Source organism: Ammodytes marinus (genome assembly GCF_949987685.1).
Source record: "Ammodytes marinus genome assembly, chromosome: 11".
Classification (NCBI taxonomy): Eukaryota; Metazoa; Chordata; class Actinopteri; order Uranoscopiformes; family Ammodytidae; genus Ammodytes; species Ammodytes marinus.
This window is the reverse complement of record NC_137215.1, coordinates 17845497-17873394: the sequence shown is the minus strand read 5'-3', so window position 1 is coordinate 17873394 and position 27898 is coordinate 17845497. Positions and strand designations below refer to the sequence as shown.

Below are 27898 nucleotides of genomic sequence, written 5' to 3'. Positions count from 1 at the left end.
TTGCTTGATTTTTGACATATTGTGATGACATAGCTCTCATTTGGCAAATGTATGTCAGTTGCTGGTTCAGAAATATGTAAACTAAATTCCTCTCTGGACACAAGTGTTGAATCGAACTTAAATTTGACATTGTCAACATTTCTGCAGCAGTATTAAATCTACTGCCCTGCTGTATAATTAGTTTTGCAGGCACAGTGTGGTCAAAGGGGGGACATAATAGTGGTCCAATTGTAATATTACACATTTCCATTATTATTTTAAATGATTTTCATACTTTTTACAAGGTTTGTTATTTTTAAAGAGAAATCCACATGTTTGTTCATTACATCATTGATTATTTGCTTGCCTTTTATTCTTTTAACGGCATGTGTGTTTATGTTAAGCAGTCTGTCAATAGTGTGACATTTCACTGTTGCTCTTTTTACTTTTTATTCACATTAACAGTTACTTTATAAGTAGGTCAATTGCACTCCAGTTTGGTCTCATCTTAAAAAAATATTTCTGTTTCTGAGTATATCTATTATTATTATTATTATTATTATTATTATTATTATTATTATTATTATTATTATTATTATTATTATTATTATTATTATTATTATTATTATTAATAAGCAAAAAACCTGAACACAAATGATGAAGGGATAAATAGCTGTATCATAATGCAAAAACAAAGTGTATTAGATGTTAACACTTCAAGTTATTCACAAAATGAGTGAGTGTCGCATAAGATAAATGTACTTTCACCTTAACAGACGGGATGATGTCTGTAACTTAAACACCCACTTTCCTTTAGAGCCCAAATAGCTTTTTGTGATCTTCTTTGAACCCTAAGTTTGAAAGCCTAGCCTTTCAATATCCAGCCTCTGCCCATTTAAACATTTCTTTGGACTGCTCAGCACTTCAAAGCAGTGGTGCATAAGACCCTTAAGCAACAGGGCGAAATACCCCTGGGCCCTTTAAATAAATCATTGGCTTTCACTGTGCCATTTGTAGAAAAGAAGCTAGAGAGGATGCAACCCCCTTGTAAATACGCTGAAAGTACTTTCTTTTACACTGTGATTTTTGTCCACCTACATGTGCTGACTGAATTGCATTGGGAAAGTGGTAGCTGCCACAAAGAGCATTCTTAAAATACATCGACAAATTGCAGTTTTCTTTTTTTCTATGTGTGATTCAGAATGGTCTTCAAAAAGAATTTTGTCCAGTGTGCAAAAGAAACAAAGGGGACTTCTCTACCTACTCACGCCGATATAATGTTGTACAATAGAGCCCAAGTAATGCAGTCATTTTATAGGCTTGTACGGAGATTATTGTGTTAACACAATATATATACATCTGGTGATATTGATTGTTTAACAATAACAGCATATTTGATAAGGATGATTTGAAATTGGTTATTAAAGCAATGTGACAAAATTACACGGTAGGATATTTGTCAGTTAAAAAATATATTGACAAATGATATATCTGGTACATTGTTTACAGAGAATCTCAAACATGAAGTCTCTTGACATTGCATTATTTGTTAGTGATCAGCTTACACATATTTATTGCATACAATTGTAAATGTAATAAAAGGCATTATGTTTGACATTCTGATGGGCTGATAGGGCTCAAACATACAGTAGTCTACCAATTTTCCCCTGTTATATCATGAATTATTTGCCATCAATCTTAGAAAGAATTCATTTTATTTCATAAAGATGCCATTAATAATAATAATAATAATAATAATAATAATAATAATAATTGATAGGTTTTATATAGCGCTTTTTGGAGGTCACTCAAATACGCTTTACATCGCATAGAATATACATAAAGAAAAGAAAAAAAAATAGAAAACAAGATACAAAACAAATTCAAAATAGAGTCAGTACGGGTGCAGTCAGGTGTCATATGCTTTCTTGAAGAGGTGAGTTTTGAGTTGGCTTTTGAATGAGTTTATAGAGTCTGGTTCAGCCTAATACCTGGCGATAATTCACATTAAAATAAGCCAGCAAATGCTTGTTGTGTGATTCATATTCTGTGATACCTATTAAGTATGGTATAACTAAGTTAGTTCTCTGCCAGACTATGTTAAGCAAGCTAAGATCAAATGTATATTAAATGAAAACAATGTTCCCTAAATAATACTCTTCCCATTTCACCAAAAGCAATTACAAAGCCATCACTGAAGTTCTTTTATGACAGATTTGTTATTGGTATTTGGAATTAAGCTACCTTTCATACAAAAGGAGCCGAAAGAGATAATCAATTATGAAACACCTCTCCCATTGTTACAGTAAATATGTTATAACAGGGTAACACATTGATGGATGTATCATTCAGTGTTAGCCGGCCTAAAAGCTAAAAATAATTTTCCCGTGTCCAGCTTTTCGAAGGATCTCCCTGACAAATAATGAATAAATGTCATCACTACATGATGAACGTCCCCCTTACTGCACATGGATCCAGCAAGAAGACAAGGTTGATGAATTCAGCCAGTTTCCTCTTCTCATACAAAACTGTTGTGTTAATAAACAAAGTGAGGTGCTGCCATGTGTACTGTACATGTTAGAAGTCACATCATATTAAAGACATGATTGAACCGTCTCTGCTCACCAGAGAGCCCTGAGGATGTTTGAAAGAAAGGTCCATCCAAATCATAAACACACATCATTGTATCTCAATACTTAGTTTACTTCGATATGAGACTGTCATTAACCATTGTTGTAATGCATATTCTGTCAGATGGCATGGTGCAGCATGTGAACGTGGTTTTCTGTGAATTCTCCTTCTCTGAGGTTTGGTTGTGCTAAAGGGAGATATAAAAAAATAATGTACAGTATAGCACACACCAGTTATGATTAGCACACAAAAAGCCTTCTGGCTCAAGAACCATTTGATAATGTTGTGCCTGAAGATGTTGCTCCTTTTTCTATATCAGCTCACTATTCATCTCCTTCAAGGGTACTCTGTGTTCCCTACTTCCTGCAACAATGGACAAGGAGCCCCGTGAAGTCCATTTGTCCTGCCGGGGATATGGTAGCTTCATTTCAACCAGAAAATCCTTCCATTATGCTATGTACTGAGACGGACTGTTTCACAACAGTCTATTGTCAAACAAATGGTGACAAGAGAGTATGATATTCTACATCTACAGACATAATAACATCTGCAACCTAACCTATAGGTTTCCAGAGAGTCCATTTGAAGGAGTAGGGTTTGCTGGTGGTAGTCAAAACAGATTAGTGTGGTAGCCCAAACATGTCAGTCAATTCAAACATGCTTCTAATATATTGTAAGAAATGGAACCATACACAAATGTTTCCAAAGTCACATGGCCAGATAAAGCAAGTTTCCTTTCTTTTTCTACAAAATTTTAATCATATATAATAATGAACAGTCTTAATTTTTGTGTTATTTCTCTTATACATAACATTGACATAACAGAGGTTATGCACAGTTTCTCTTTTTCTTTAGTAGAAATGAAGAAATAGACCTTGGGTTGACCATGTGTTCGATTGATCTCATCTAATTAGAATTCTATAATAAAATAATAAAAATGAAGCCCACATGTGCGTAGTACATGTCCATAGGAAATGAGGTGAGTGAATGTATTATAGTGAAAACAGCAACTACATGTCATACTATACTAAAATATTCTGCAGTCAATTGTCATGTTAAGATATTATAATTTGAAACAGAATCCATTTTTGCTCCCATCCTATCAGCAGCAAGTCTTGATATTACGTCAGCTTACTAAGTTATGTTGCATGGCATCAAAGCTAACATCTGTTTCTAAACACATGCAGCAAAAACAGAGCAACACAGGCATCAAGTCCTTTGTGCTACCTACCTGTCAAATTTAAGTCTAATCTTCAGTAGTCCCAGGTTTGCCCCCCTGAAAATGATGCCTCCCCTGATGTTTACAGGAAATGAGAGTCCGAGGCTTGTAGTGTAATACCTTTCAGCAGGTGTCTGGGCAGACGGATATTTTCACCAGTCTCTGGAGGCCTTTGTCCCAGACAGTGTTTCTGTGAAAAATCTCCCCTGACATTTAATTTTCACATAAAATGTAATACATTTTGCCTGTGTGCAAGGGACCAGAGTCCAGGTTCTAATGCCCCCATGGAGGGCCACAGTAAGGTGAGGACAAGGGCCTAATGTTTCTCATTAAGCCATACATGGCACTGGGAGTGAAACTACTGGTGCAGCTCTGATAGAAAGTTGATAATATTAACAGTTGTAAACTGTAAACATTTATAACTGCCCATGTGTACACACAAATAATGAAGGCCCAGATGTCTTAGAAAATATTAACACACACCATTTAACTAAATGCAGGCATTGAAAAAAGCTTTGTAAGATGATAATATTTAAAGCTCCCATATTATACACTTTTCGGTTCTATTATACACCATATTATATGGTCTTAGTGGTCCCTAATACGTTTTTCTTTAATTGTTTGCTGAAAAAAACTTTCAGATAATTTATTGTACTATGCTGATGTTCAGCTAATCTCACAATGGCCTATTTTTTAAAAAGAGCTGCAGCTCCCCTCGTAAATATACAATCTTTGAGCTCCCACCGCCCCCTGTCCGGAAGCGAAGCCAGATACGCCTCGCCCTCTGTCTGTCAGGGCCGTGGACCAATGAGAAATAGGGGTGTGGGCTGCACAGTGGAAGCTTCTGGCTTTCCAGTTTTTGAGGTCAGAAACTAGGAGAATTCTGACTGGAGTATATTGGGGGGGAGGGGTGGGGGTTTCAGAAAGGGGAAGAGTGAGAAAAGGAGAGATTGTTATTTTTTAAAATATTTTGGCAGTCTCTAGGCACACCGTGGACCCATGGATATGTTAGAACTAGAGGTGGGCATAGATTAATTTTTTTAATCTAGATTAATCTAGATTCATTTTGGAATTAATCTAGATTAATCTAGATTAAAATGGCTCATTTGAATTCATTCATAATATGTGTGTGCTCCCTAAATAATGACTCAAAGTAAGTCTTTGAGAACGTGTTTCTCAAGCCAGGTGGCGCATCAGACCAGGGGCTCATCTCCTGTGCAGGTGCACAACTAATGCATCAAGTTAACTTGCGTGCAGAAAAAGGATGTCACGGAACTCATGTCCGTTAGCTTTTCAATATAAGACTGTCAAAATAAAAGTCCCGCAAAACAATCGTTATTTTAGGGATTAACTTCTCCGCGTGAGAAATTTGAGTTGTAGGCTAGCGTGTGAGAGTGTGAGCTGGTTGATATGAGTGTGTCTCACGGCCAAAAGGGTGAGACTTGGCAGCTCTGTCAGTTGTCAAACAAAGCGGACGGACGTGGTCTCTATAGCAACGAGATCAGCTGAGCTATCACTGATAAAAAAAAATATTGTTTCCATAATGATTTCCATAGCCTTAAGCCATAGGCTAGCCTACATGTTGTGTAATTCAGTGATTTTCAACCTTTAATGAGTCGAGGCTATGCATTGGCTTTGGCGATTTCCCTTGCCTCTTTTTTTTCTCTCCACACAAAGCTCTCCCATTGCACACACGCATGCCCCGGCCGCTTCCGAGAGCACAGACTGTTAGAACTCCTACAGTAAACCAATTCCGCATTGCACAAGGTGCAAACAACCTTGGTCTTGTCGAGGTTTCCATTGGGAAGCTTCTTAAAAATACATTTTCCCTGAAGCAAACCCGGCGGCTTCCTAGCTGCATCCATGTCAGCACGTTACGTTTGATGTGGTAGGCTACACAGGTGCGAAGTCGGACTCGTTCTGACTCGTGCACTACAGTGCAATTCGGCCAGGTATATAGCCTATCCGCGCTAAAATAAGAGGAACAAGAGATTAACGGCGATATTTTTTTTATCGCCGATAAGAGTCTGGCGTTAACGCAGCACGTTAACGCCGTTATCGGCCCACCACTAGTTAGAACACATTTAAAAAGTGCATTTAGCATAATATGTGACCTTTATACTAATTAATTTGCCAAATTGATTGAATAACCATGAATTTGAGGCCCTTCCATTACCATAAATTATTTTCATAATTAAAATATTCAGCAAAAAGTAAAACTGAATGTCCCAGTGCTAGCTTACAATGACTTAAATGAGAATGTCAACATTGAAATGTAGTTTTGGTTTTCATTGTTTAATTAAATGACCTCTTGCTTAACCTCGTCACTTTCACCCTCTTTTCTTGGGAAATATCCGACTCATGGATATTTTTTCCAATAACCTTGGTGAGTTTCATCTTGAGCTGACGGATCAGTTGGTCCTTGTATTCCACCTGTTTTCTTCTTGTTATTCCCGTCTGTTATTCTTTTTTTCAAATTCAATGTCAAACCAATTCTTTTTATTTACTTGAGCCTTGTGCCCGTATCTCAGGGCACACAACATCACCGCCTCCGTCTTTTGCAGCCCAATTTTTTTTTTCCATTTTATTTTTACCATCACTCCCAAGGAAACACCTTTTGAAAAGTGTGCCTTTTCTGGCTTCCACCTTAGACACACTTGTTTCACTTTCTTTCAAGTGTCATGAATCGCAAATTCGTGCAATTTTTTGTATTTGCCCATATAGGTGATTGAGGCCCATTGTTGTCTCAGCTGGCACACTATTGGTAGGCATTAGGCTCTTGTGTTTCTATGCTTCCCCCATGAGTACATTTGGGGATAAAACTATATAAAAGGATAAGGAAGGAAATTTAATTATTAAGTCCTCCACTGTCTGTCTGCTGGATAAATGTGTCCAACTTTGTTCCCTGTTCAGACCTTCTCTCAAGTAGATCTGCTTAGAGAGTAATGGATGATACATGGTAATGCAATATGACCTATTCTCTAGGTATGTTAATATTCATGGTGTTATGAATAATTTTAGCCATTGCTTTAATCCACAAGCATGGGTAAGCGGCTGCACACTGTGCATTGTTTGCATTTATTGGCGCCTGGTATCATCCTAAACTTGGTTTCTCTGTCTGCAAATGAGTGTAAATGGATATCTTAGTGGAGCAATGAACATATGTTTATTGAGAGTAATGCCCTGTCACAATCACGGCGTGCTAAAAAGCAAGCTACTATAACAGTGACGTTTATTTGTCCGTTGCAGAAAGATAGAGAGCATTTTGTGAAATATAGTACATTTCAAAAAGGGGCATGTGTGTAATTGCTTGAGGCAGCAGTGCAGTCTTGACTGATATGGAGCAGTCGCTTTCTACATGTTCATTGAAGTTGAAGTGTGGTTGTTATGTTTCGGATTTAATTGTTATCAGGAGCAAGTTTTCAGTTTACCAGTTGATTCCCTTAAGGCTTGCCTCCCTTTTTAGATTAACGGTATACATTCTATGTTTTCACTTTGTTTGATTTTGGGAACTTTAAATCGAGGCATAACTCATGAATTAAAAAGCACTTCTGTCATATCGAACGTCTGTCTAACATGTCGGAAAAAAAAGCTTTTTATCAGCATCACAATATGACTCGTGCTAGTGATTCACATTTTCACTTCAAAGATGCATAGAGCTATGCCAACCATGAGCTCATCTTTGTGGCATGGGTTTGAGTTATTTTGAGGTAGTCTGGGCTGTCTTCAATAACATCCATTTGCTGCAGAAAGAAAAGCCCCCAGCTTGAAATAGCATCTCTCTATTTAAGTGAATTTGCCTCACCTCCGCTCTATAAATTCCTAATGCATTTGAGTGTTGATCTTTTCTCTAAAAAGCTACTTTTACACAGAACCAAACAAACTAAAAAGGCTTTGGATCAGAGAACAGGGAGCTCTTTCACCAAGGATGGGTGTATTTGCACCCATTTCAAGACTGCTATTAATGATCACTTCGACAAGCTACATTTTAACAAAGAGCAGACCCACAATGATTATATGCTGTAGATTTGTTGTGGTGTACTGTGTGCAATCACCACACAGACAAAATGGAATAATAACGGACGACCGTTTGCAGGTACATTACTGAGTGTCTGCTTTACCAGGTGCCGTCTCCAATCGGTAACATTTGAGTGTTCATCACAGGGACAGTACTTAGTTTAATAAACCAATTTAGTAACTTTTAAATGATGGTCCCTGATTGCCTAATTGACTTCTCCCAAAATAATTCACATCACTTTTCAAAACATGTAATTTAAACCACCTGCTGTTCCCAAATGTCTATTGTACATTTTCTTTACTTACCATGAGGATGGGTGCTAAATTTTGGTACTTTTCACAAACCCATACGAGCGTGATTTTAACAAGATTAATTTATTGAAGTTGATCAGAAACAATGCTCCTTGAACTCATGACAGATGTCAATGTCATAAAGGGTGAGTTAATATGATTGATGAGTACCGAAGGGGAATTTGAGCGTAAAAGTGAGCACAGAGCTCAAAGCAGTTTCCTAATAGGCCTCAATGGAAGCCTTATCATCAGCTGAAAGTGTGCCATGTCTCAGGACTGCATGCATGCTCAGAAGTGATTTTTTACGTAAGATGGTATTGTGTTGTTTTGTTCATTTTTTTGTTCTTTTATTGCTTTAATCTGTCGAAACATGTCAGTGTCATGATAGAGCATTTCTTTATACTGTCTGCGAGGAGGGAGTAATGGATATTCAGTTTTTGTAAAGTTTGCCTCAAAAAGATATCTTTAACTTATTATCGGCTTTCTGTTCTTCTTTTGTATCCATATAGCACTCTACTCCATCATACTGTTCTGTGTCTTCCTGTGGATCCCCTTCGTTTATTTCTACTACGAAGAAAGGGACGATGACAACGTGAACAAATGCTCGGTAAGAATGCACCTTTTCTTATTCTACACACAGTGGTCAAGAATTCACACCTTATCCAGGGGATTCAGGTGTGACTGACCAATATGTCAATGCAAAATGTCCTGAAGTACTTTCAGTTGACCTTCCCCGGCCAACTTATATAACCATGCATGAACCCATTTGAAATGCAAACATGTTGACACTACATGGGAATAAAATGAAAACAAATCTCTATTCTTCCACTTTTATTCACCCACATTCTCAAGGTTTACCATAAGCTTCTTTGAATGCTACATCCAGCTTTTATCAACGCAGTGCATGATAGATTAAAGGCTTAGACGTCATTTTAAGTATAATGTTTTGACTGCCTTTTTGACAGATTTTTTTTTGTCCTGGTACTCAAAAAAGAACACAATTTGACCTATATCTTTTTAAATACAATTAAACTAGTTGAACAGCATTTCATTCCCTGTGTATGATTATATCAAATATGTCCAATGCTATGGTAATAAAATGTTTCCATCTGACTGTATCTATCTATCAAGTTAATAGGATTCATATTGACTGCTCATATAGGAAGTATCTCTATTTTAAAAAAACAAACAAGAAGGAGCTTGAAAATCATTTAGCAATAGTGCAAGATATAGTGTGGTTATTTTGACCACTTGTGGTGCTGTAGAGCAATGTTTTGTGCTATATATTTACCGGAGAATATATGTGTGGCAAAAAAATCACATGTGCACACCATGAGCACAGAGGTGACATACATAATACACATTTCTGCTGACTGCAGAGGGCATATTGACAGTTAGCAGAGATGATGTACCCTAAAAGGGCATTGTTGTAATAAATGTAGGTTTAGAAAGGCCACAAAGAAAAATACCATACATTTGTGTTTGTGTTTGTGTTCAAAATATAACCCTTAATTAGCTACATAAGCTTAATAGATGTACATTTGAGAATCCCTATCTCTAGAAGTCTTGTTAGTTAGTGATGTACCAAACACTAGCTTTTGCATAATGCCTTATCTCCTTTCCATGTGACAGTTTTAAGCTGACAAAGACACTTTCTCTCACTGTCTGGGAAGTCTTTTGTATTGTTACTTTAAAAGCACCTTCAAAGGCACTGGGACTGACTTGTTATCTCTGTCAGGTCATACTGGATCTACACTGACTCTATGTAGTTCTTGCTAACCATAGTCCTTAGTTAAATATAGTATGACCCCCATCCCCCATTTACAATGAGTAATAATATTTCACTTCATGGCCATGATTGACCAAATCATTTTTTGCTTTTATTACAGCAAGTAAAAAACGCTCTGAAGTATACAGTTGGATTCGTCATTGTCTGCGTGGCGCTCCTTTTAATTGGGTAAGTTGGAGAAACGGATGGCTATGTCTGCTTCAGTATGCAGTTGGTGGAAGGGCCTGTGGGTATGTCTTTGTGTTCAGTTAATGAGAAGGGGACCCCTTCAAACAGCAACAGTACCATTTTCTTGCCAAGATAAGCCATTTAAGTGAAAAATACGATATACTGTCTATAGGTTTTATTCTTGTCTACATTTCTTGCAGTTTCTTTACATACAGCACATGTAAAGAAGATATTGAATCATTTTTGGTGACAATCTATATTGTATCTACACATTTAGTCTGATTCACATCTCATCCATGTCCTAATTATCGGACAGTTTTCTACTGGTTGTGTTCAGTAGCACCCGCCCTACATAATAGATTTCCTTTGCAGCCGTGACAGCAACATGCCTTGAGTTCAACCTATACAATTCAATATGCTCTTTCAAGCATTAAATGGTGCATTGGAGGAAGGCTTACCTTGTTTGGGAAAATAAAGAACACATGACTATACTTTCTCACAGCCTAAATTTTACAACGTAGGACTTCTTTTATAGACAGAAGCAATTTTGCCCCTCTTTTACCTCATGAAGTAGCCATTGTTACTTTGGTCCTTTGATTTTCCACAACATAATAGCTTTTATCCTGGACTGCCTTTCTGATACCAGGAGACATAATGGCTTTGCTGGGTGCCTACTCACTCAGTAGGTATTTTCTTGATGGCTTTTGTATGTTGAAATACTTGGCAAGGTTTTTTCACTGCTACAGATTATGATTATTATTATATTTTTATTTTACTATTGCCACTTAACAAAGAAGTTTCTGATATCCAACCTTAAAATCTTTCAGTGTAAATCTTAAGAATTTTGATTTTAAAGGTCTGGATGGCAGCAGAGTGCATGCCTTTAAAAAAAACAATCTTTGTGTTTTAAAACCTTGTTTATGCATACTTTATGACTAAAACAGGACAACAAAGGTTGAACAGTGTTCAAGATGAAAAGAGGGACATGGAATATTTTACCTGTGGATCACATTTGAAACAAACCTTGCAGCTTCATCCTTTCTGCAGAGTTGCAAAGAGTTGGATAAGGGATAAGTTACTTTTATGACCTGTTATTCCCCTAAAATGACAAACGTCACATCACATGATTTTTTATTATTATTTTTTGCATACGGGGCAAAAGGAAGTCTTTGATGTAGATCTCATGCCTTTTTCCTCCCCTGCTGATTTTTATATATTTTTTGGACTGGAAGAAAAAAAAGACTCAGACAATCCATTTGATTTTATAGATACTAAGATGGACTCTGACCTATTTCTCTGTAGTGGATGATTTTGGGAAAACCCCAAGGAAATTGTTACGAGAAATACATTTGGCCAAGGGTATGAATCCATTTCTAAAGTTTCGAATTTTCCAGGGAGTCCAGTGGCCTACATTATTGTGAAATGGAAGAAGTTTTGAACCACCAGTCCAGGACTCTAGAGTTATCTGGCCGGCCACACGAGTACCGGGCATCAATAGCAAATCGAATCAAATTAGTTTTATTTATCACAAATAGCCATTTTACTCAGTGGGCTTCACAATCCGTACACAGTTTGACACCCTCTGCCCTTAGACCCTTAGCTCAACTGAGGAAAAACTCACAGCAGAAAACTCTTTAACGGGGGAAACAATTGAGAAGCTTTACCCTTGGTTAGGGGAGGTTACCAAGAACCCATTGGTCACTTAAAAGAGAGCTATTGTATTATTTTGCAGAGATGAGAAAATCTGCCCGAAGGACGACTATCTCAGCACTCCATCAATCAGGCCTTTATGGTACAGTGGTTAGACAGAAGCCAATCTTGAGTAAAAAGCACATGACAGCCAGCTTGGTCTTTGAAAGCATGATGAAAGAGATGAGACTGGTGAGACAAAAATGTTGCTCTTTGGGCAGAATTCCAAACACTATAGCCCCTTTTACACAGAGATTGCGGCATATTGACGGAACAACATCACTCCAATATGCCGGCTTTGCTTGCTTCTGTGTTATTTACACAGAACCAAGCAACGCCGGCCTGCTGGCGCATCAGTAGTCCCTTTTACACAGCGCTCCGGAATGAAAGAGGTGCTTGTAAACAGCGTCAGGTGTGACGTAAACATTTAGCGCCGCGCCGGTCAGCTGCTTTACAACAACAACAATGGCCGGTGAATTGAGAGCAGAAGTGCTGGAGCTTGCAGTAAGAGGGCCGTATTTTACTGTCCCCACGATGTGCCAGTTGATCTCGCTACGCGCTGAGTCCAACATCACTGGGACAGTTAACCAAACTGACTAAATCAATCCGACCGCTTCACCTCTGTGTGTGTGTGTGTGTGTGTGTGTGTGTGTGTGTGAGACAGGTTGGTTGTGAGCGAGTCTCTTTGTGAGGGCAGCGATCTGCCAATCAGACATACACATACACACAGTGTGTGAAGTCACGTTACTGTAGACAGAAATAAAGTGTGGATATACGCTCAGACTTAGGATAATAATAGCGGCGGCGGAATGTGTTAGCAAAACAGTAGCTCTGTGGCTAACAGCTGAGCCGGTGTGTCAGGGCAACTGGGGATCAGGGTAGCTGGTGACATTTGCAGATGTTTCGTAGGCGTGTCTATTTAGGACCCCTTGTCTAAAAACCCGGAAATAAACCTATTCAAAACATCGTCTCTCTCTGGTCTCTCTTTGCATTCATTTATCGGTTTATTTTAAAACATGATGCTATAAACCGTTTGCAGGATCATTACCTTTGGTCACAAAGTACATAAACAATGTGTTGTGTTCTGCGCGGGGGGAAAGAAAACTAATTCGAGGCGGATTCGAACCAGCGATCGCATCTACTCAAAAACCATACAACCCGAATTTTACACGGTGCGCCACTAGGTCGGACAAGATGTTACGGTGCCAGTATTACAATATTTACATAGGCAAATAATGAAGTATAAAAGTACAATTGTCAAATATGAGCAAATTGCAGAATAGTGTAGTACAAATAAACGGTCCAAAATGTAGGCTACAAGGTGTTTCTTTGACTAATCCTTGTCTGTTTGCATCTGTATATTTCTCCCATCTTTGACGGACATTATCTCAAAAGGCCTAGTAATTTTCTTTTTCGATAACATTCACTTGTACACCTCAAATTCTTAGCACTATTCTGGAGTTTATTAGGCCTACAGAATAATTCTTTAAGTTGTTAGTTGTATGATTTATGATACATTTATTCTGGAAATAGGCTACATGTAGCCTAGAAAATGCATGTATAAAGGCCTATAGCAAAGTTGAATATCCATTCAAACATTTCTGTAAAAATTGCAATACATAAAATCTATTTTTTTCATCCAAGTAATCAACTGGCAACGTTTTATGATGATCTATTATTTACCCTTTTCACATAGCCTACAGTGTCTCAAATCAAAGTTCAAATATGCAATACAAGCTCTGTAGAGACGAGCATCACAAAAGAAAAGACAACAATGATCATTAAAACGAGATTTTATTGAACACAAGCAGTGCAGAAATAGTGTCAGTAAAAGAACAGTAGGCTACTCCCAGTGTGGTAGAACTTCCACAGACAGCACGCAGAAACTCAAGCACTCTACATCCACTCCACAGTGTCCAGCAAAACGTCTGAATTAAACTCAAATATTAGACTTGTGTCTTATGCTTTCACCTCTCTCTGCACCTCCACCTGGCTCACCTACAGTATCTCCTGCACATCATTTCCTGCTAGCACCACAGTTTACGCTCACCTGTTCACTCACACAGACTAATAAATAGGCCTACAACAAAGCAAAATAACAGATACAGGCCTACATGAACCACACTGTCACTGTCATTACAAATATAGGCTACTCCTCAAACCAACCTCAAACAAAAATACACACCTCAAAATGCTGCTTATACATTGAAAATATTGTATTGATAATATTGATAAGAGTCATATTATTCTGCAGAATCAACAATTTCAATTGAGACTTAAGGATTTAGAATGCATGACTTATTTACTTGTAATGTGGTATTAAACTGAATAATTCTATTGTAGCATAACTTCTTTATTTATCTATTTATTTAAATTAAGTTAACACATCAGTTCCTACAGGTGTGAGCAAACTTCTCTCTGAACCTGGCTTCAATAATAACTAATATTGCTTTGTACAGTTATGTCTAATAAAAATTGGTTTAGAACAATTGAAGAGGATGAATAGTGCATACATTATTTTCTGAGTAAGCTTCTCAGAGAGCGAGAGAGACACAACTTAAACATATAGTGGCTTCTCACATTACAACCACACACTCATTTTGTTTGTTATTTTATGTGATCTAATTGTGAAGTCGAAAATAATGGAGAGAAAAGTATTCAGCCCCCCTGGGGCAATACTTTGTAGAACCACATATTTCTTTAATTACAGCTGCAAGTCTATTGGGATAGGTCTCTCCCAGCTTTGCACATCTACAGACTGACATTTTTGCCCCTATTACCCAGTTAACACATCAAAAATAAATCACATAAGAAAAGACAATGTACATTGAATTAATTGAAAAAAGATTTTATTAAAGACAATCAGTGCCATTTCATTTGAAAAGTTGTATTTCACATGGCAACTTGTACAAAGCTTGTTAGGTTTGTCCTGAATGAAGTAGGTAATCCCTTCAAGATCAAAGTGAAACATTTTCCTATCAGCCATTTGGATTTTGTACAAGTTGTCCTTTCCTTTCATGTGTAGGCAATGCACCGGTCAACTTCCAGCAGACATCAAGTAAGCATTTTACATTTTTTTAAAGTTAAAGTAATCTAAATACAAAGCCTCCCTGCGTTCCAAATCAAACTCTTTCTTTTTACTACACACTAAAGTACAGAAGCGTTTTAAGGCCATAGGAGAGAAAAATTAAAATCAGACAAACTCAGCAGGATGACTCAGCAGGATGAACATACATAAAGTCCTTCTGCTGAAGGACTTCCAATGCATAGCATGTGAAGCCACATGTGGCATTGAGAGCACTCAATCTGAAAGAGAAAAGAAAAAAACTTTAGGATATTGTAACCATTCTGTTGCCTTCACATCTTTTATCCAGAGTAGGATGTACAGTCAAGTAAATAAAAATCAATAGCCGTGTGTCAGATTCTGGACTCAAATCTTAGCTGTAGTCCCTTTTCTGTCGGTAGTCAGTCTACCCATATTTCAGCTGCTCCAGTGTCCTCCAAAAAAGGTGCAAAGACATGCAAGTTAGGTGAATTAAACTATACATGTGGAATAGCTGTGTGCTTAAGTGCTCACCCAGTGATCTTGAGGTAACAAAGGTTTCTCCCAGTCTTCCATCTGAATCTTGGTCTGTACTTAAATTACCAAAACCTCTTACCCAGTCATCCACCTCTGCCCCCGAGCTCTCCTCCCCACAAGCCCGGCACAGCTGGGTGAGGTCATCTGTTAAAATTAGAAAGACATTAATATAGTAACATGTTAATACGGACACAATTAAATTGACCTGTTACAGTACTGTATACCTGAATCCCTTAGCAGGGACATGGCCAGCTCTAGCCGCAGCCTTGCCACACCCTCCTGGTCCACAGGGTACTCCACGTCTTTTCCCTTGAGGATTTGCTCTGCAAGCTACAACAATTCTGCTAAGTATTATACATTGGGTTCATAATGAATGATGGCCACAGAGAATCAAAAAGTTACCTTGCAGACAAAAACGCCACAGGAGGTGGCGTCCTGCTGTTTAGGGTGCGGGACAGTGGCGCAGGCCCATCGCCCAACTGTCCCACACTTCTGTCTTACCAGTGCTCTAAAACAGTAGAGATTGAAAATGTGAGTTAACACTGTCCCATGTTAAGAGCTTCAATCAAGAAAAGTAATGTTCAATTAATACCAAATGTATGTCAGCCAAATGAATTGTAAAGAAAATGTTATTCATTAAAATGGTGTCCAAAATAAAGAAGTGTGCAACACAAATTTAATATGATTTTTCACTCACCTTGTGATGTCTTTGCACTGCTCCAGTTGGGCCTCATTAGCCCCAAACGGGTCCAGATATAAAGCCCTGTTCTCTTTAAGATATATGATCTATGGAAATGAAATTCAAGCAATATAACCTCTGTGCAGTGCATTGTAACATCATATTAAACATTTAGCATTACTTACGATCAAAGTCCAGTGCCCATTGTGGCATACTGCCCCAGCAGCCCTGTCATGGTCCAACAGGTTGATCTAAAAACAAAATTCAGATTGACCACACACTGATAAAACGAAAAAAAAAACCGTTTACAAAGCCACTTACTCTTCTTGATCGGTTTTTCTTCCTCTGCCAGAGACAGGTCATGGCGTAAGAATCGATTATATAGGTTGAGGTTTCCCTTCCAACACTTGTAAGGTACGCATTCACCACCTATAACGTAAAAGGGAACTTGTGATGCACCATTTCTCAGACAATGTAAAGGCAACAAAAATATTGGAACATTAAATATACATGAAATAATTGATGTAAAGTACTTCGCTCTCCAAAAGTTGTCCTGGGGCAAAGTCATTCAAATTCTCCGCATAAACCTTATACGGCCCAAATTTGGCCCACAGTCGGGCTTTACCCTTCCCAGCCAATATGCTTCGTATTACTGTAATGGAAACAATGATAGTTTTCAGTAATGTTTTCATAATGCATAATTTAGGGTGTACTACTGTTAAATAACTTACATGTTTCCTCTTTGGACAGTGGCTCAGCCAGAGGAGAAGGATCCTGCAGTTTTTGAAGTTTGGCAGGAATCCTCTCCTCTGGCTGGAAATAGCGGGTCAGGTGGTCGATGTTAACCTTGAGCTTTTTCTCCCCCTTCTCGGACACCAGGTCGGCACTTTTCCCCTCTAGGTGGGAAATTATATAGGGCCCCAGCATGTCCGCCTCCATTTTCCCCCCTTTCCTCGCCTCCTGCCGCTTGTTTTGCCGCAGCACCATGTCACCAACAATTAAGTTCTCTTCCTGGCCCCTCTCCTCCTTCCTCTCCCTCACCCTTTTGTGGCTTTTGGCCACATTGGCCTTCACGTGATCATATGTTCTCTGCTGCCGTTTTAAACATTCAGGAACGTCATTGTTGCTGACAAGGTTGGCGACCTTGGATTCGCTGACCTGTCATAAATGACATTAAGATCGAACATATAATTGGTACCATATGAGCCAAATTAAAACAGTTTTAGAATAAAATGTATGAGAACATTAGATAATGCTACCTCGTACTCCTGTGGCACCTCTGAGGGATACCTCGCCTCCCTCCCGAACATCAAAAAGTACGGACTGTACTGTGTAGTTAACTGCTTTTTAGTCCGCAGGCCAAACATGGTGGCCTGGAGGACTTTGTCCCATGTTTTGGGCTCCTTGGCCACCAGTTTGTTGAGGGATCTGCAAAATGCAGAGTTATAGAATATAAATGAGAATGCAGGAGAGCACGTTATTTGTCCGATACCATAACATACTTCTGAATTTCTCGTTTAGATTGTACGTGGAAATCGTCACCTCTGTTTTAGCACCAAAGTGTTGGCATGCATTTAAAAATTAGTATAGTCCTATACCTCTGTATGGTGCCATTCATTTTCTCAACAAGGCCATTGGTCTGGGGGTGGTAGGGTGAGCACAGGCTCCGTTTAATGCCCAGCCTCTCACACAAACCATAGTTGACCTTGAAATTAGAACAAAGTGTCAGCACAGTAGTAGTTGTATATTATGATTCATAATGCAGCATTACTTTACCTTGTTCCGAAACTCGGAACCTTGGTCTGTTAGCAGTCTTTTGGGTGCACCAAATTTGTAAAAGAAATCAAGTATACAATTGGTGACCTCATCTGCTGTTTTGCTCTTTAGTGGGTAAGCCTCTGCCCATTTGGTGAAATAATCAACCATTACACAAATGTACTGGTTACCACCTTCGGTTTTAGTGAGTTTACCCACTAGGTCCATCCCAACGAGTTCGAGCGGCTCTGTGACCTGTGGGAAGATAAAACATTAGCATTAGATAAATATAATTGATGATGTGTTGAAAGCTGACAATGTGTGCCATGTTTCCTTTACTTCAATTGGCTGATATTCCTTTTTTTCTTTTATTGTGGCCCTCTTGGCCTGGCACTCTGGACACTGAAAAATCTAAACAGAAAGATAATGTTGAAAACTAAGTCTTTTGAGTATAGTATCAGAAGAAGTTATCCACATAATTGGATAAGTTAGTAGGCCTAGTTGTATTTACAGACAAGAGATACATTTTAAGTAATATATTTAGGCTACATCAAACCTTTGTACTCTACAGCCATTGGAAAAACATCCAACTCACCCACTTCCTTATGTCCTTCTCCATTCCAGGCCAGTAAAAGCGGCTGATGATGGCACTGTGGGTTTTCTCCCTCCCACAGTGCCCACCAATAGCGCTGCTGTGGAACTCCACGAACAGCGCATTCGCCTCTGCTGCGGACGAAACCACCTTAGCCATGTGCTCCGGTTGGTTTCTCTGAAGCCTGCATATATAGTGCAACTCTCCATCTAGAATTGTAATGTTATATTATTACGATTAATCGTCTTTTATCATATCTCCTTTTCCTAAGGCCAAATGACATGCACCCTTACCCTTTATCCTGAAAGACGCCGCTCTCCTCTTTATGACATACCGCTGCTTAGGGGTCAAGTCATTAGGATAAGTGCCATGGAGGAGCACAGCCACGAGCTCACGCACCCGGTTGGGATCCATCCTCGCTTTCCCTTTTTTAATCTTACTACACTTACTATACACCTTACACACACCTGTGACTATACCCTCAATACCTTTCTCCCCTATTGTAACCACACACCTGTGAATATACTGTAATACCCTCACCCTTTAACACACACACAAACAAATAAAGACAAAAAGTGACAACAAATACACACAGCCCCACTTACCAAGACAGACACACCAACACAATACAATTTTTTTTTTTTTTTTTTTCACAAACAAACACTAACTCTAATCGCTCTCTCTATCTCTCAATCTATCTATCTATCTATCTATCTATCTATCTATCTATCTATCTATCTATCTATCTATCTATCTATCTATCTCTCAATCTATCTATCTATCTATCTATCTATCTATCTATCTATCTATCTATCTATCTCTCAATCTATCTATAACTATCACAATCTATCTGTCGCTATATCTGTCGCTGTCTCTTATCCGTCTCTCTCTGTCGCTGTCTCTCCTCACTAACCCACAAAGTTGTGGCAATTAAATCGGCCCTATATAGGCCTACCAAAAATCCTGGCAAGCTGCTAATTGATAAGATTGGTCAGATTTGAAGGTAAGTAATTAGCCTACCTCGTAACAAATCAGTGTCGTTCCCACAGCTGCATGATCGATCACACACACACACACACACACACACACACACACACACACACACACACACACACACACACACACACACACACACACACCTAACTTTCCTTAATCATTCTTAGCACCTGCCTATACTGAACAATTAGTTCATGTTGTTTCTTCTTTAAAACATGCAGGAAATGCATTTTTAAGACATAGAATTTTTGTATAGCCTATTGAAAACATGGGGCTGTATCCAAAATGTGTTTTGTACATTTGGAAACTAATAGGCTGTAAAAAATAAAATAAAGGTTTTGACAGATTTTTGCTGACTTTATCTAACATAAGGATGCAAATGCGTATAGGCCTATTACTTCAACCATTCATGTAAAAATGTTTATATTAATAAACTGGAAAGTTTCATGATGATATCTAAGTAAAAATTTGAACCATATTCGCCTGCATTGTCTGGCCCTAACACAACTATGAAAAATCACAGTTGAAATATACAATGCTCTGTGCCCTGTAACAGCTCGACCGATGGTCACACATCACTTAAGAAAATACAACAACAATGGATTTTAAAACAACATTTTATTGAACAGAAGCAGTGCAAAACAGTGTCCCTCATTACAGCCAGTGTTGTACACTAGGCCTATAGAATGTATAGAACAACTAGACCTTATAGTAGGCCTACTTTCAAAACATCCTTACGGCATTTTCACAGAGTAGCCTACAATATACAATGACATTTAAACGTCATTGTTAAATATATTCTTTAGAAAAGGCGTATGTTATATTCTGGTTAAAAGATCAGACCAGTTTCCAGCAAAGTGTCTGGAATTATAGCCTACTCAAATATTACACCTGGCTCACCTATCTCCTGTAGGCTACATCATTTCCTACTAGCTACACGGTTACTCACCTGTCCACTCACACAGACTAATAAATAGGCCTACAACAAAGCAACATTAAAAAATATATACACGATCCACACTGTAATACAAATAAACACCTCAGAAATAGGCCAACACACTCACATCTGTCAGTAACAGAAATAATCATAATCACGCTATCGAATATGCTACTTACACATGCATAGTGTCACCATATCTCACTTCAACTATCCCTCACTATCGCTGTCCAAAGCCTTTAAACCCTGTAATAAAAACCCACAGATGTGTAAAATAGCAACATTTTTGGAAAGACTGCACGCCCCTGATGGTTTGTTTTCTACAATTAGTCTCCCAATGCCAGACCAAACTAGGTCTAGGCTACATCAACACTTACTATCATTCAATCGGCCTACTGGAATTTGAACATGTACAATCTAGAATGGTTCTAAGCAATGACTGTAAGGTTCCGAGTAGTGAAAAACACATAGGCCTATTCATGATAGGAAAACACTGTGGTAGGCTAGTCGCCCAAGTGTAATCACAAGTTAAACTACTATCACATAGCCACAGATAACAGCCAACTCCACGCTTAACTTGTCACAGAAATAGCTTACCCCAAACTGTACATTTCACCAAAAAGCTGAATGGAAGAATAATCCCCGACCCTTCTCAAGTAGTTCCGTATAATAGCGATATATGTCCAATTGAAAACTGACGAGAACATCTTGTATTAAACCACACACAGCCTATCAACTTATTTACGTTTGCGTTATTTTCACAAGGCATCGACACAGTCACCTACACGCTCCTAGCTGTCACCAGATAACCCAACAAATAAACAAGGAAGATTTCGTCTAGGCCTATGTCGCACTCATTTGTCGGTTTATTTTTAAAACATCATGATAAGCTTATTTCAGTCACATAACCAAAGTAGACAACATGAACAATAGCCTATGTATTCAGTACGAAATTATAATTACAAGAAAAGTATCCCGTGCGTTAGTTTTCTAAATGTAGGCCTATAGGCTACTGTCCTCCTATTTAAAAACAGTCATTTATAATCTGGATGGTTCCGCGTAATGTAGGATATCATAGTGATGAGTGGGTGATGCAATATTAAACACGATCGGTGGTAGGTTATTTGCCGATGTGCTGTCACAAATTAATCTGATCGCCACGATTTGCCCCAAAGCCAACAACTGACTCCAAACTTCGTGCTGTTACGCACATGTGTGACACAAATCTTACCTCACACTGTTCCACTAACAAGCTGTAGGCTATGGAAGTCTAAATATTAAGTAGATCGGATATGTAGGCATAATCATTTCACGTTTGCGGGCATCGAGTCTGCTGTCACCAGTTGCCCTGATCTGGATCATTACATTTGCCCCCAACCAAAAAATAAAAATAATCAGTATCTGTCAGATGCGAACCAGCAACCTCATATCTATCTCGACTATTCAGTGTCAGAATTTTATCAGTACGCCACGAGCTTGGTGAACAACGTCTGTGCTAGTTTGTTATTATCACCATTTAAAAAAATAATAATAATAAAAAAAAAACGTAAAATGAGCGAATTGCAGTTCTATGTCCACCTCGACTAACTAGCCTACTTTGGCTACTATAGCAAAATGCTGCTGTTTTCCTTATACATTGACAATAGTGTAATGTGATATCAGTCACATCATCGATAGGCTCCGAGTATTGAAAAACACATTAGTGATGATATGAAAACGGTATGAAACACGGTAGTACAGATCATTCACAAGTTAAACTGATATCACAGTAAACCCCAGCTAGCACACACCTCCACGCTTCAATGGTTACACACAAATAGCTTACCACAAACAACATTTCACTAAAAGCGTATGGACAAATACTCACCAATCCTTCTGAAGTAGGCTATGCCTAGGCCTAAATCTGAATAATAGCGTTAAATGTACAATTTAAAACTGACAAGGCATCGACAGTCTAGCTCCATATCCTCCCAAGCCTGTCACCACCAGATAATCCAACACATGACCAGGACTAGGTCTCTATGTCGCATTCATTTGTCGGTTTATTTTAAAACATCATGATAAAAACAGTTTTCAGTCACATAGCCTACCCAAAGTATGCCATACGCACAGTAGGATGTATTCAGTAGCCTACGAAAGAAAAAAGAAAAGTCTACCACGCAACGCGTTAGTTTTCTGAATTTACTGTCCTCCGATTTTCAAACTGAGAGTCATACAATCTGGACGGGTTCCGAGTAATGTATAGTGATGAGTGGGAAACATAGTGATGCATATTAAATACGATCGGTGGTATTTGTTGATGTGCTATCACGAACTAATCTGGTCGTGTCAGGGTAACTGGTGGCCACCACAGCCAACAGCTGGCTCGAAGCTTCGTGCTGGTTACGCACACTGTGACACAAATCTTACCTCAAATTGTATATTCCACTCAAAGGCTATGGAAGTGTAAACCGATATTGAGTAGATTGGATTCTTACGGCCAACATGAACATATTAAACATTTGACGTTTACGGGTTTTTGATCAGGCATCTACGTAGCTACCGCCACCAGCTACCCTGATCACCAGCTGCCCTGTCACACCGGAGCCTTCAGTCAGCTGAAGCAGACAGTCTAGCGGGGCGAGCAGACTATTCCCCCGTTACTAGGTCGACCTTCAAGCTGAACAAGAGCCCTCCGCTGCGCGTCGGGCTCCTGCTTCAGCTTGTCGGTCTTTATTTCTAGCAAGTGACCCGTTCGCTATACTTTATCCCTTACTTAGCCTAGCCTAGCTTTCCATTGTACAACTTCTCCTGGGCAGAAATAGACTCATACACTCTGCAAAATGAAGCGCGGGGGTTTGGATTGAGCAACGGACCTTATGATCAACTAGATTATACACCGTTCCTTTTATTTGGTGATTTTTACGGGACATCAGGCCGCCGTGGTTAATGTTAAACACACGTCCTTCAACTGCTAACATGGTCGCATGTTTAGAACGTAGACTATGGAACGTCAAACGCCCCCCTGTTCCGCAACAACAAGCTGGAGCATTTAAACAGAGAGGCGGAACTGATCGTGTCGGGAATCTTACTACCCCCCGAGGTAGTAAAATTCCCGGAACGATCACTCGCACCTTTCTTCCCTCGTTCCGCAACTGTCGCATTTACACAGCTGGGGGGAGGGCCGAAAGGCCGGCATATTCCCGGCTTTCACTGGCTGTGTAAAAGGGGCTTATGTCAAGCAAACACCTGCTAGTAGCGTCCCTACAGTGAATCATGGTGGTGGCAACATCTTGCTTTGGGGGTGATTCTCAGCGACATGGACAAGGAAGGATAAATGCTGCCAAAAACAGAAAGGTCCTTGAAGAAAACCTGCTCCAGAGCGAACACGACCTCAGACTGTGGTGACGTTTCACCTTCCAGCATGGCAATGACCTGAAGCAAACAGCCAAGACAACGCTGGCTGAAGTGACTTCGGGGCAAGTCTCTGACTGTCCTTGAGAGTCTGAGCCAAAGCCCAGACTCAAACCCCATCAAACATCTGTGTAGAGACAGGATAATTATATTTCATAGATGCTTCCCATCCAATCTGCTTGTAGAGACTTACCCAACAAATCTCAAAGCTGTAATTGCTACAAAAGGGACTAATGCAAAGTACTTCACATACTCAGGGACTTCATTTTTTGATTTTGAAATTTTTTTGCCATGAATCCTATTATCGGTTATTGACTGTAGGTTGATGGGCAAAATTGGTAGTTTGATCAATTTTAAATTACATTCACAACACAATAAAGTGTGCAGAAGTGAAGTGATCTTACTACTTTCTGAAGTCAACTATATATCTAGAACTTTAGATTAAAAGGAAACTTTGGACATTTTATAGGCCTTTCTATGGGATCTATGGATCTAAATAGTGTCAGACCAACGCAAACGCCGTACATTTTTATATACACATTTATATTTTTGAATGTCCGTCTATGGGAATAGTTGCATATAAACTGACAGCAGGAACGCTGTCAACTATGCACTTGCTTGTACATGATCATCTGTACCATGCCATATTAGCCCACCTCTTCCAACCAGGCCTGGGCCAAGGAAGTGTACCATGCTTCAGCACGTTTTGAAGCACTCACACTTGTCAAACGAACAAGACCCTAGGTGTCAAATATGCTTGGGCACAGTACAGATTGCCTAGTGTGAATGGGGCCATTTATTTTCTGAAATTGAGAACATCTTGTTAAAACTTTTTCTTTTCATTTCTTATGTCTGAGTATTCAGGTATATATAACATAAAATGTCTGTGTTGTGGGATATACATGTCTAAACAAGAAGTTTCCATGTGTTGCCTTTTTAACAACAAACTGTGCTTAAGATTTTTCAAAATACACTGTCACTGTTTTTCAAAGGAACTAGCAGCAGTGTATCTTTCTGTCTTTATTCCTCTGGCTCTCTTGCCATCTTTCAGCAACAGTAATGACACTGAGAGCTTTGGTGGTGGAGTGATTCAAACTGTACTGCAGTCTTTCCATTATTATATTCCTTTTTGTGGAATTTCTGTGGCTTGTATACAAAATATACTAGATGCCAAAACCATCATTGTCAGTAAAAAGACTAAACTTTAGCATATTGTGCTGTGTGGACAGTGACAGCCTGGAGGTAATCTAATGCATCTTATCTTACTTCTAACAAATGTAATATGTCATTGCTTTCAGAGCCTTCGTTCCACTTCAAGCCCCATCTGCTCAGAATTCAACTCAATGGGACAAAGTGCAGCACCTTTTTGAGGAGCTTGGGAGTAGTAGTAAGTATCTTGTCTTCCTATTATTTTCTACTTGGGTCTTCTTTTTGCTATTTCTGTAACATGAATATCAAATTCAGTTTTCAAACAAAAGTGAAACTATTTAATGAATAATTTGACTTAAAACTTACCGCTTCATTAGTTACGTTTACTGCTCCCTTAAAGCCACATTCATGTCTAAATCCATTGCTCAATCTCCATTATTTTTACTGAACAGTTACCACCATTTTATTTTATCTTCCGACTATTATCCCATCTCATTGGTCAGTGTAAAGTCAAGAAGATATTTTTTTGACATAGGGGAGAACAGGGTTGGTAGGCACTTTTTACTCTAGTGTGAATTTCTCATCACAAAAAACATCTTTCAATAGTCTTACGTTTACTCATTGTTAGCTACAAAGTTTAGTTGCTGAATTATAATCATGTCAGATTCTACTGTTTTAGGCATACAGTAACAAGCTGGGATGCAACACACTAAATGAGGTCTAAATTACAGTAATTGGCAAATACATATTTTGATTGTGTGTTGATTTGAATTATACCAATGACTCTGTTAAGCAAGGTGCATGGTCAATTTCCTCCCGGCACATCTGAAATTTGCTCATATTTAGTACATCTTGATTGTACCCACATCCAGATAATATTTTGATTTTACTATGCGCGTTTATACATGTAAGATTATAGAAAAATGTGTGCATACTTTCTTTATGAGTAAAGGAATACTTCACCCATACGGAACCGGCGTTATATCATTATAGAATCGCTATTATAATACAATGAATGATGTTTTTCTTCCTTCAGTCTTTCCTAAGTCTTCCCTTGGCCTAGCTGTCCTGTTAATCCTAACCCTACACATGGTAAAATGTAGGGTTAGACAGTGAGACCACAAAACACTCTTCCTGCCTTGTCTCAGGCTAGGATGAACCGATTCCTAAAATTTTTGAACATTTATACTACATACGATCTCAGAGTCCAATACACCTTCATAATTCCACCGGTGAAGTCTTAAAGCTTCACTACAAAGCTGACAAAAATAATCATTGATTTGTATTACAGTTTACAACTTCATTGATTTGATTGGTCAGAAACTCATCAGGGTTCATACACAGTCTTGAGAGTTTTTAAAATGCTTAATTCAAAGATATTAAAAGCTTCCGGTTCTTGAAAAAGTAGAACTTTTATCTTAAAAGTTCTGAAAAGAGTTCTTGAATGTTACTCTTAAAAAGCTGTATGAACCCTTATGGACCCACCTTTTTATTGATGTCATAGAAAAAAATGTCTGACAAGACAAGACATTACATTAACATGATATTACCAGATGTTACTACATAAATGACTGAATTTACCAATATTTCAGAAATGGTAGCTTTATAGCCTAAATATCAATGAAAAATCAAACCAGTTAAACAAATCTAATAGTTATTGTTGACTGTGATCCGCCACACTGGAAGACACCCTCCTTGGGCCATTGTCACTTGTTGAATGGCGCATTGCCTATGCTTATGCTCATGCTAGTGTAGGAGCATTTCCAACTGTGGACTCCTAACAGTCCTCTGGCCTTTTGCCATCTGGGGATCAGGGAGAAAGTTGAACCATCTGCCTCTCCTCACAATAGTGGACCCCTACATGCTCTCCCTAACCTTCCTTATTTGGCAAAGAGGGAAATTGCTCAACTGCTGAGGAAGAAATGTTAGGATGATCCCTTTTTAGAGAACAGATGATAATTTTATTATCATCTGTTCTCTGTCCAGATGGGAGGTTAATCATGTAAAGGAAAGGGACTTTTGACATTCAACCCGGCTGGCAGCTTGGCCACGATTGTTCATGCAAGAAAAGGCGACAGCAACCTTTTATTTAACTGCTTGCATTTATTTATATAGAAGTGGGCAAAGGTCACTCATCCAGGTAAGCTTAGCTCAAACACTGGTAATCAAGGGGAGCGTATGATGATAGTCAGAAGATAAACTTTACAACATAACTAAATGCTCCTGTGTGCTTGTTGGGACTTCTTTATTTTCCATGGTATGCTGTGCTCCACAATTGTACACGTTATGTCATTTTAGAATAATATATATTTGAAGGAAACCAGGAACTACCGTGAAGTCTCTCTAATTAGACAATGCGGTGAAGTTAGTTTGAAGATGGAGACAAGAAGACGCTGCTGATGAATGTCCTCTTAACACATCCATGATTGACGTCTGTCAAATATCCAACTTCAAACTAACTTCAAAGCGGTTTCGGAATAGAAAATTTCCTTCCAGTATGCCTTCAGAAACACTTTGTATTAGAAAATGAAAGCCAATGTGAAAAAGTTCCAGCAGTCCTTTATATATTCAGTCTTGTTTATTTTTAATTCAATTAAACTATCCTGTTTCTTTAGCTAATCATTTATGTACATATAGATTGCACTTTCAAATGTTTGTATTTTTTGTTGCTGCATTTCATAACAGTATGGGTAAAAATAGAAGCTAGTGAGGCGTCTTTGACAGATGCATGGCAAGGGGGATGAATTGATGCTGTGATCTTATCTTGATTGATCTTTTGACATTTTGCTGCCATCCCTCAAGTTTACGACAGCCTCTGTATGAGCATTGTGATTAAACTGTTGGATCAAACCTAGAGCATGTCCAAAATATTTACTTTCTTATCCCATTTCCCAAATGATATGACTTTTTCAGCTTTACCCACAAAAAGAGAAAAACATCTATGATGGTGTCTGATATACAGTATTTCCCTGTATTGCTATAACCCTCAACATGCTGTTATATGGCAGTATAGTATATCCCATCCGTTGAATAT

At 38.6% G+C, this 27898-nt stretch overlaps 1 protein-coding gene across 2 annotated transcripts in view; it reads left to right on the top strand.

The window, feature by feature from the left end:
* lmbrd1 (LMBR1 domain containing 1) overlaps positions 1-27898 on the top strand; it is a 68422-nt gene that overhangs the window by 8725 nt on the left and 31799 nt on the right. The window contains exons 4-7 of one of the 2 annotated variants that reach the window (XM_080037411.1): positions 8647-8744; positions 10027-10094; positions 14809-14841; positions 25014-25102. In XM_080037411.1, coding sequence (XP_079893537.1) covers positions 8647-8744; positions 10027-10094; positions 14809-14841; positions 25014-25102 — 288 coding nt within the window. The remainder of the gene's footprint in view (positions 1-8646; positions 8745-10026; positions 10095-14808; positions 14842-25013; positions 25103-27898) is intronic. The other variant, XM_080037412.1, reaches the window with a different exon arrangement.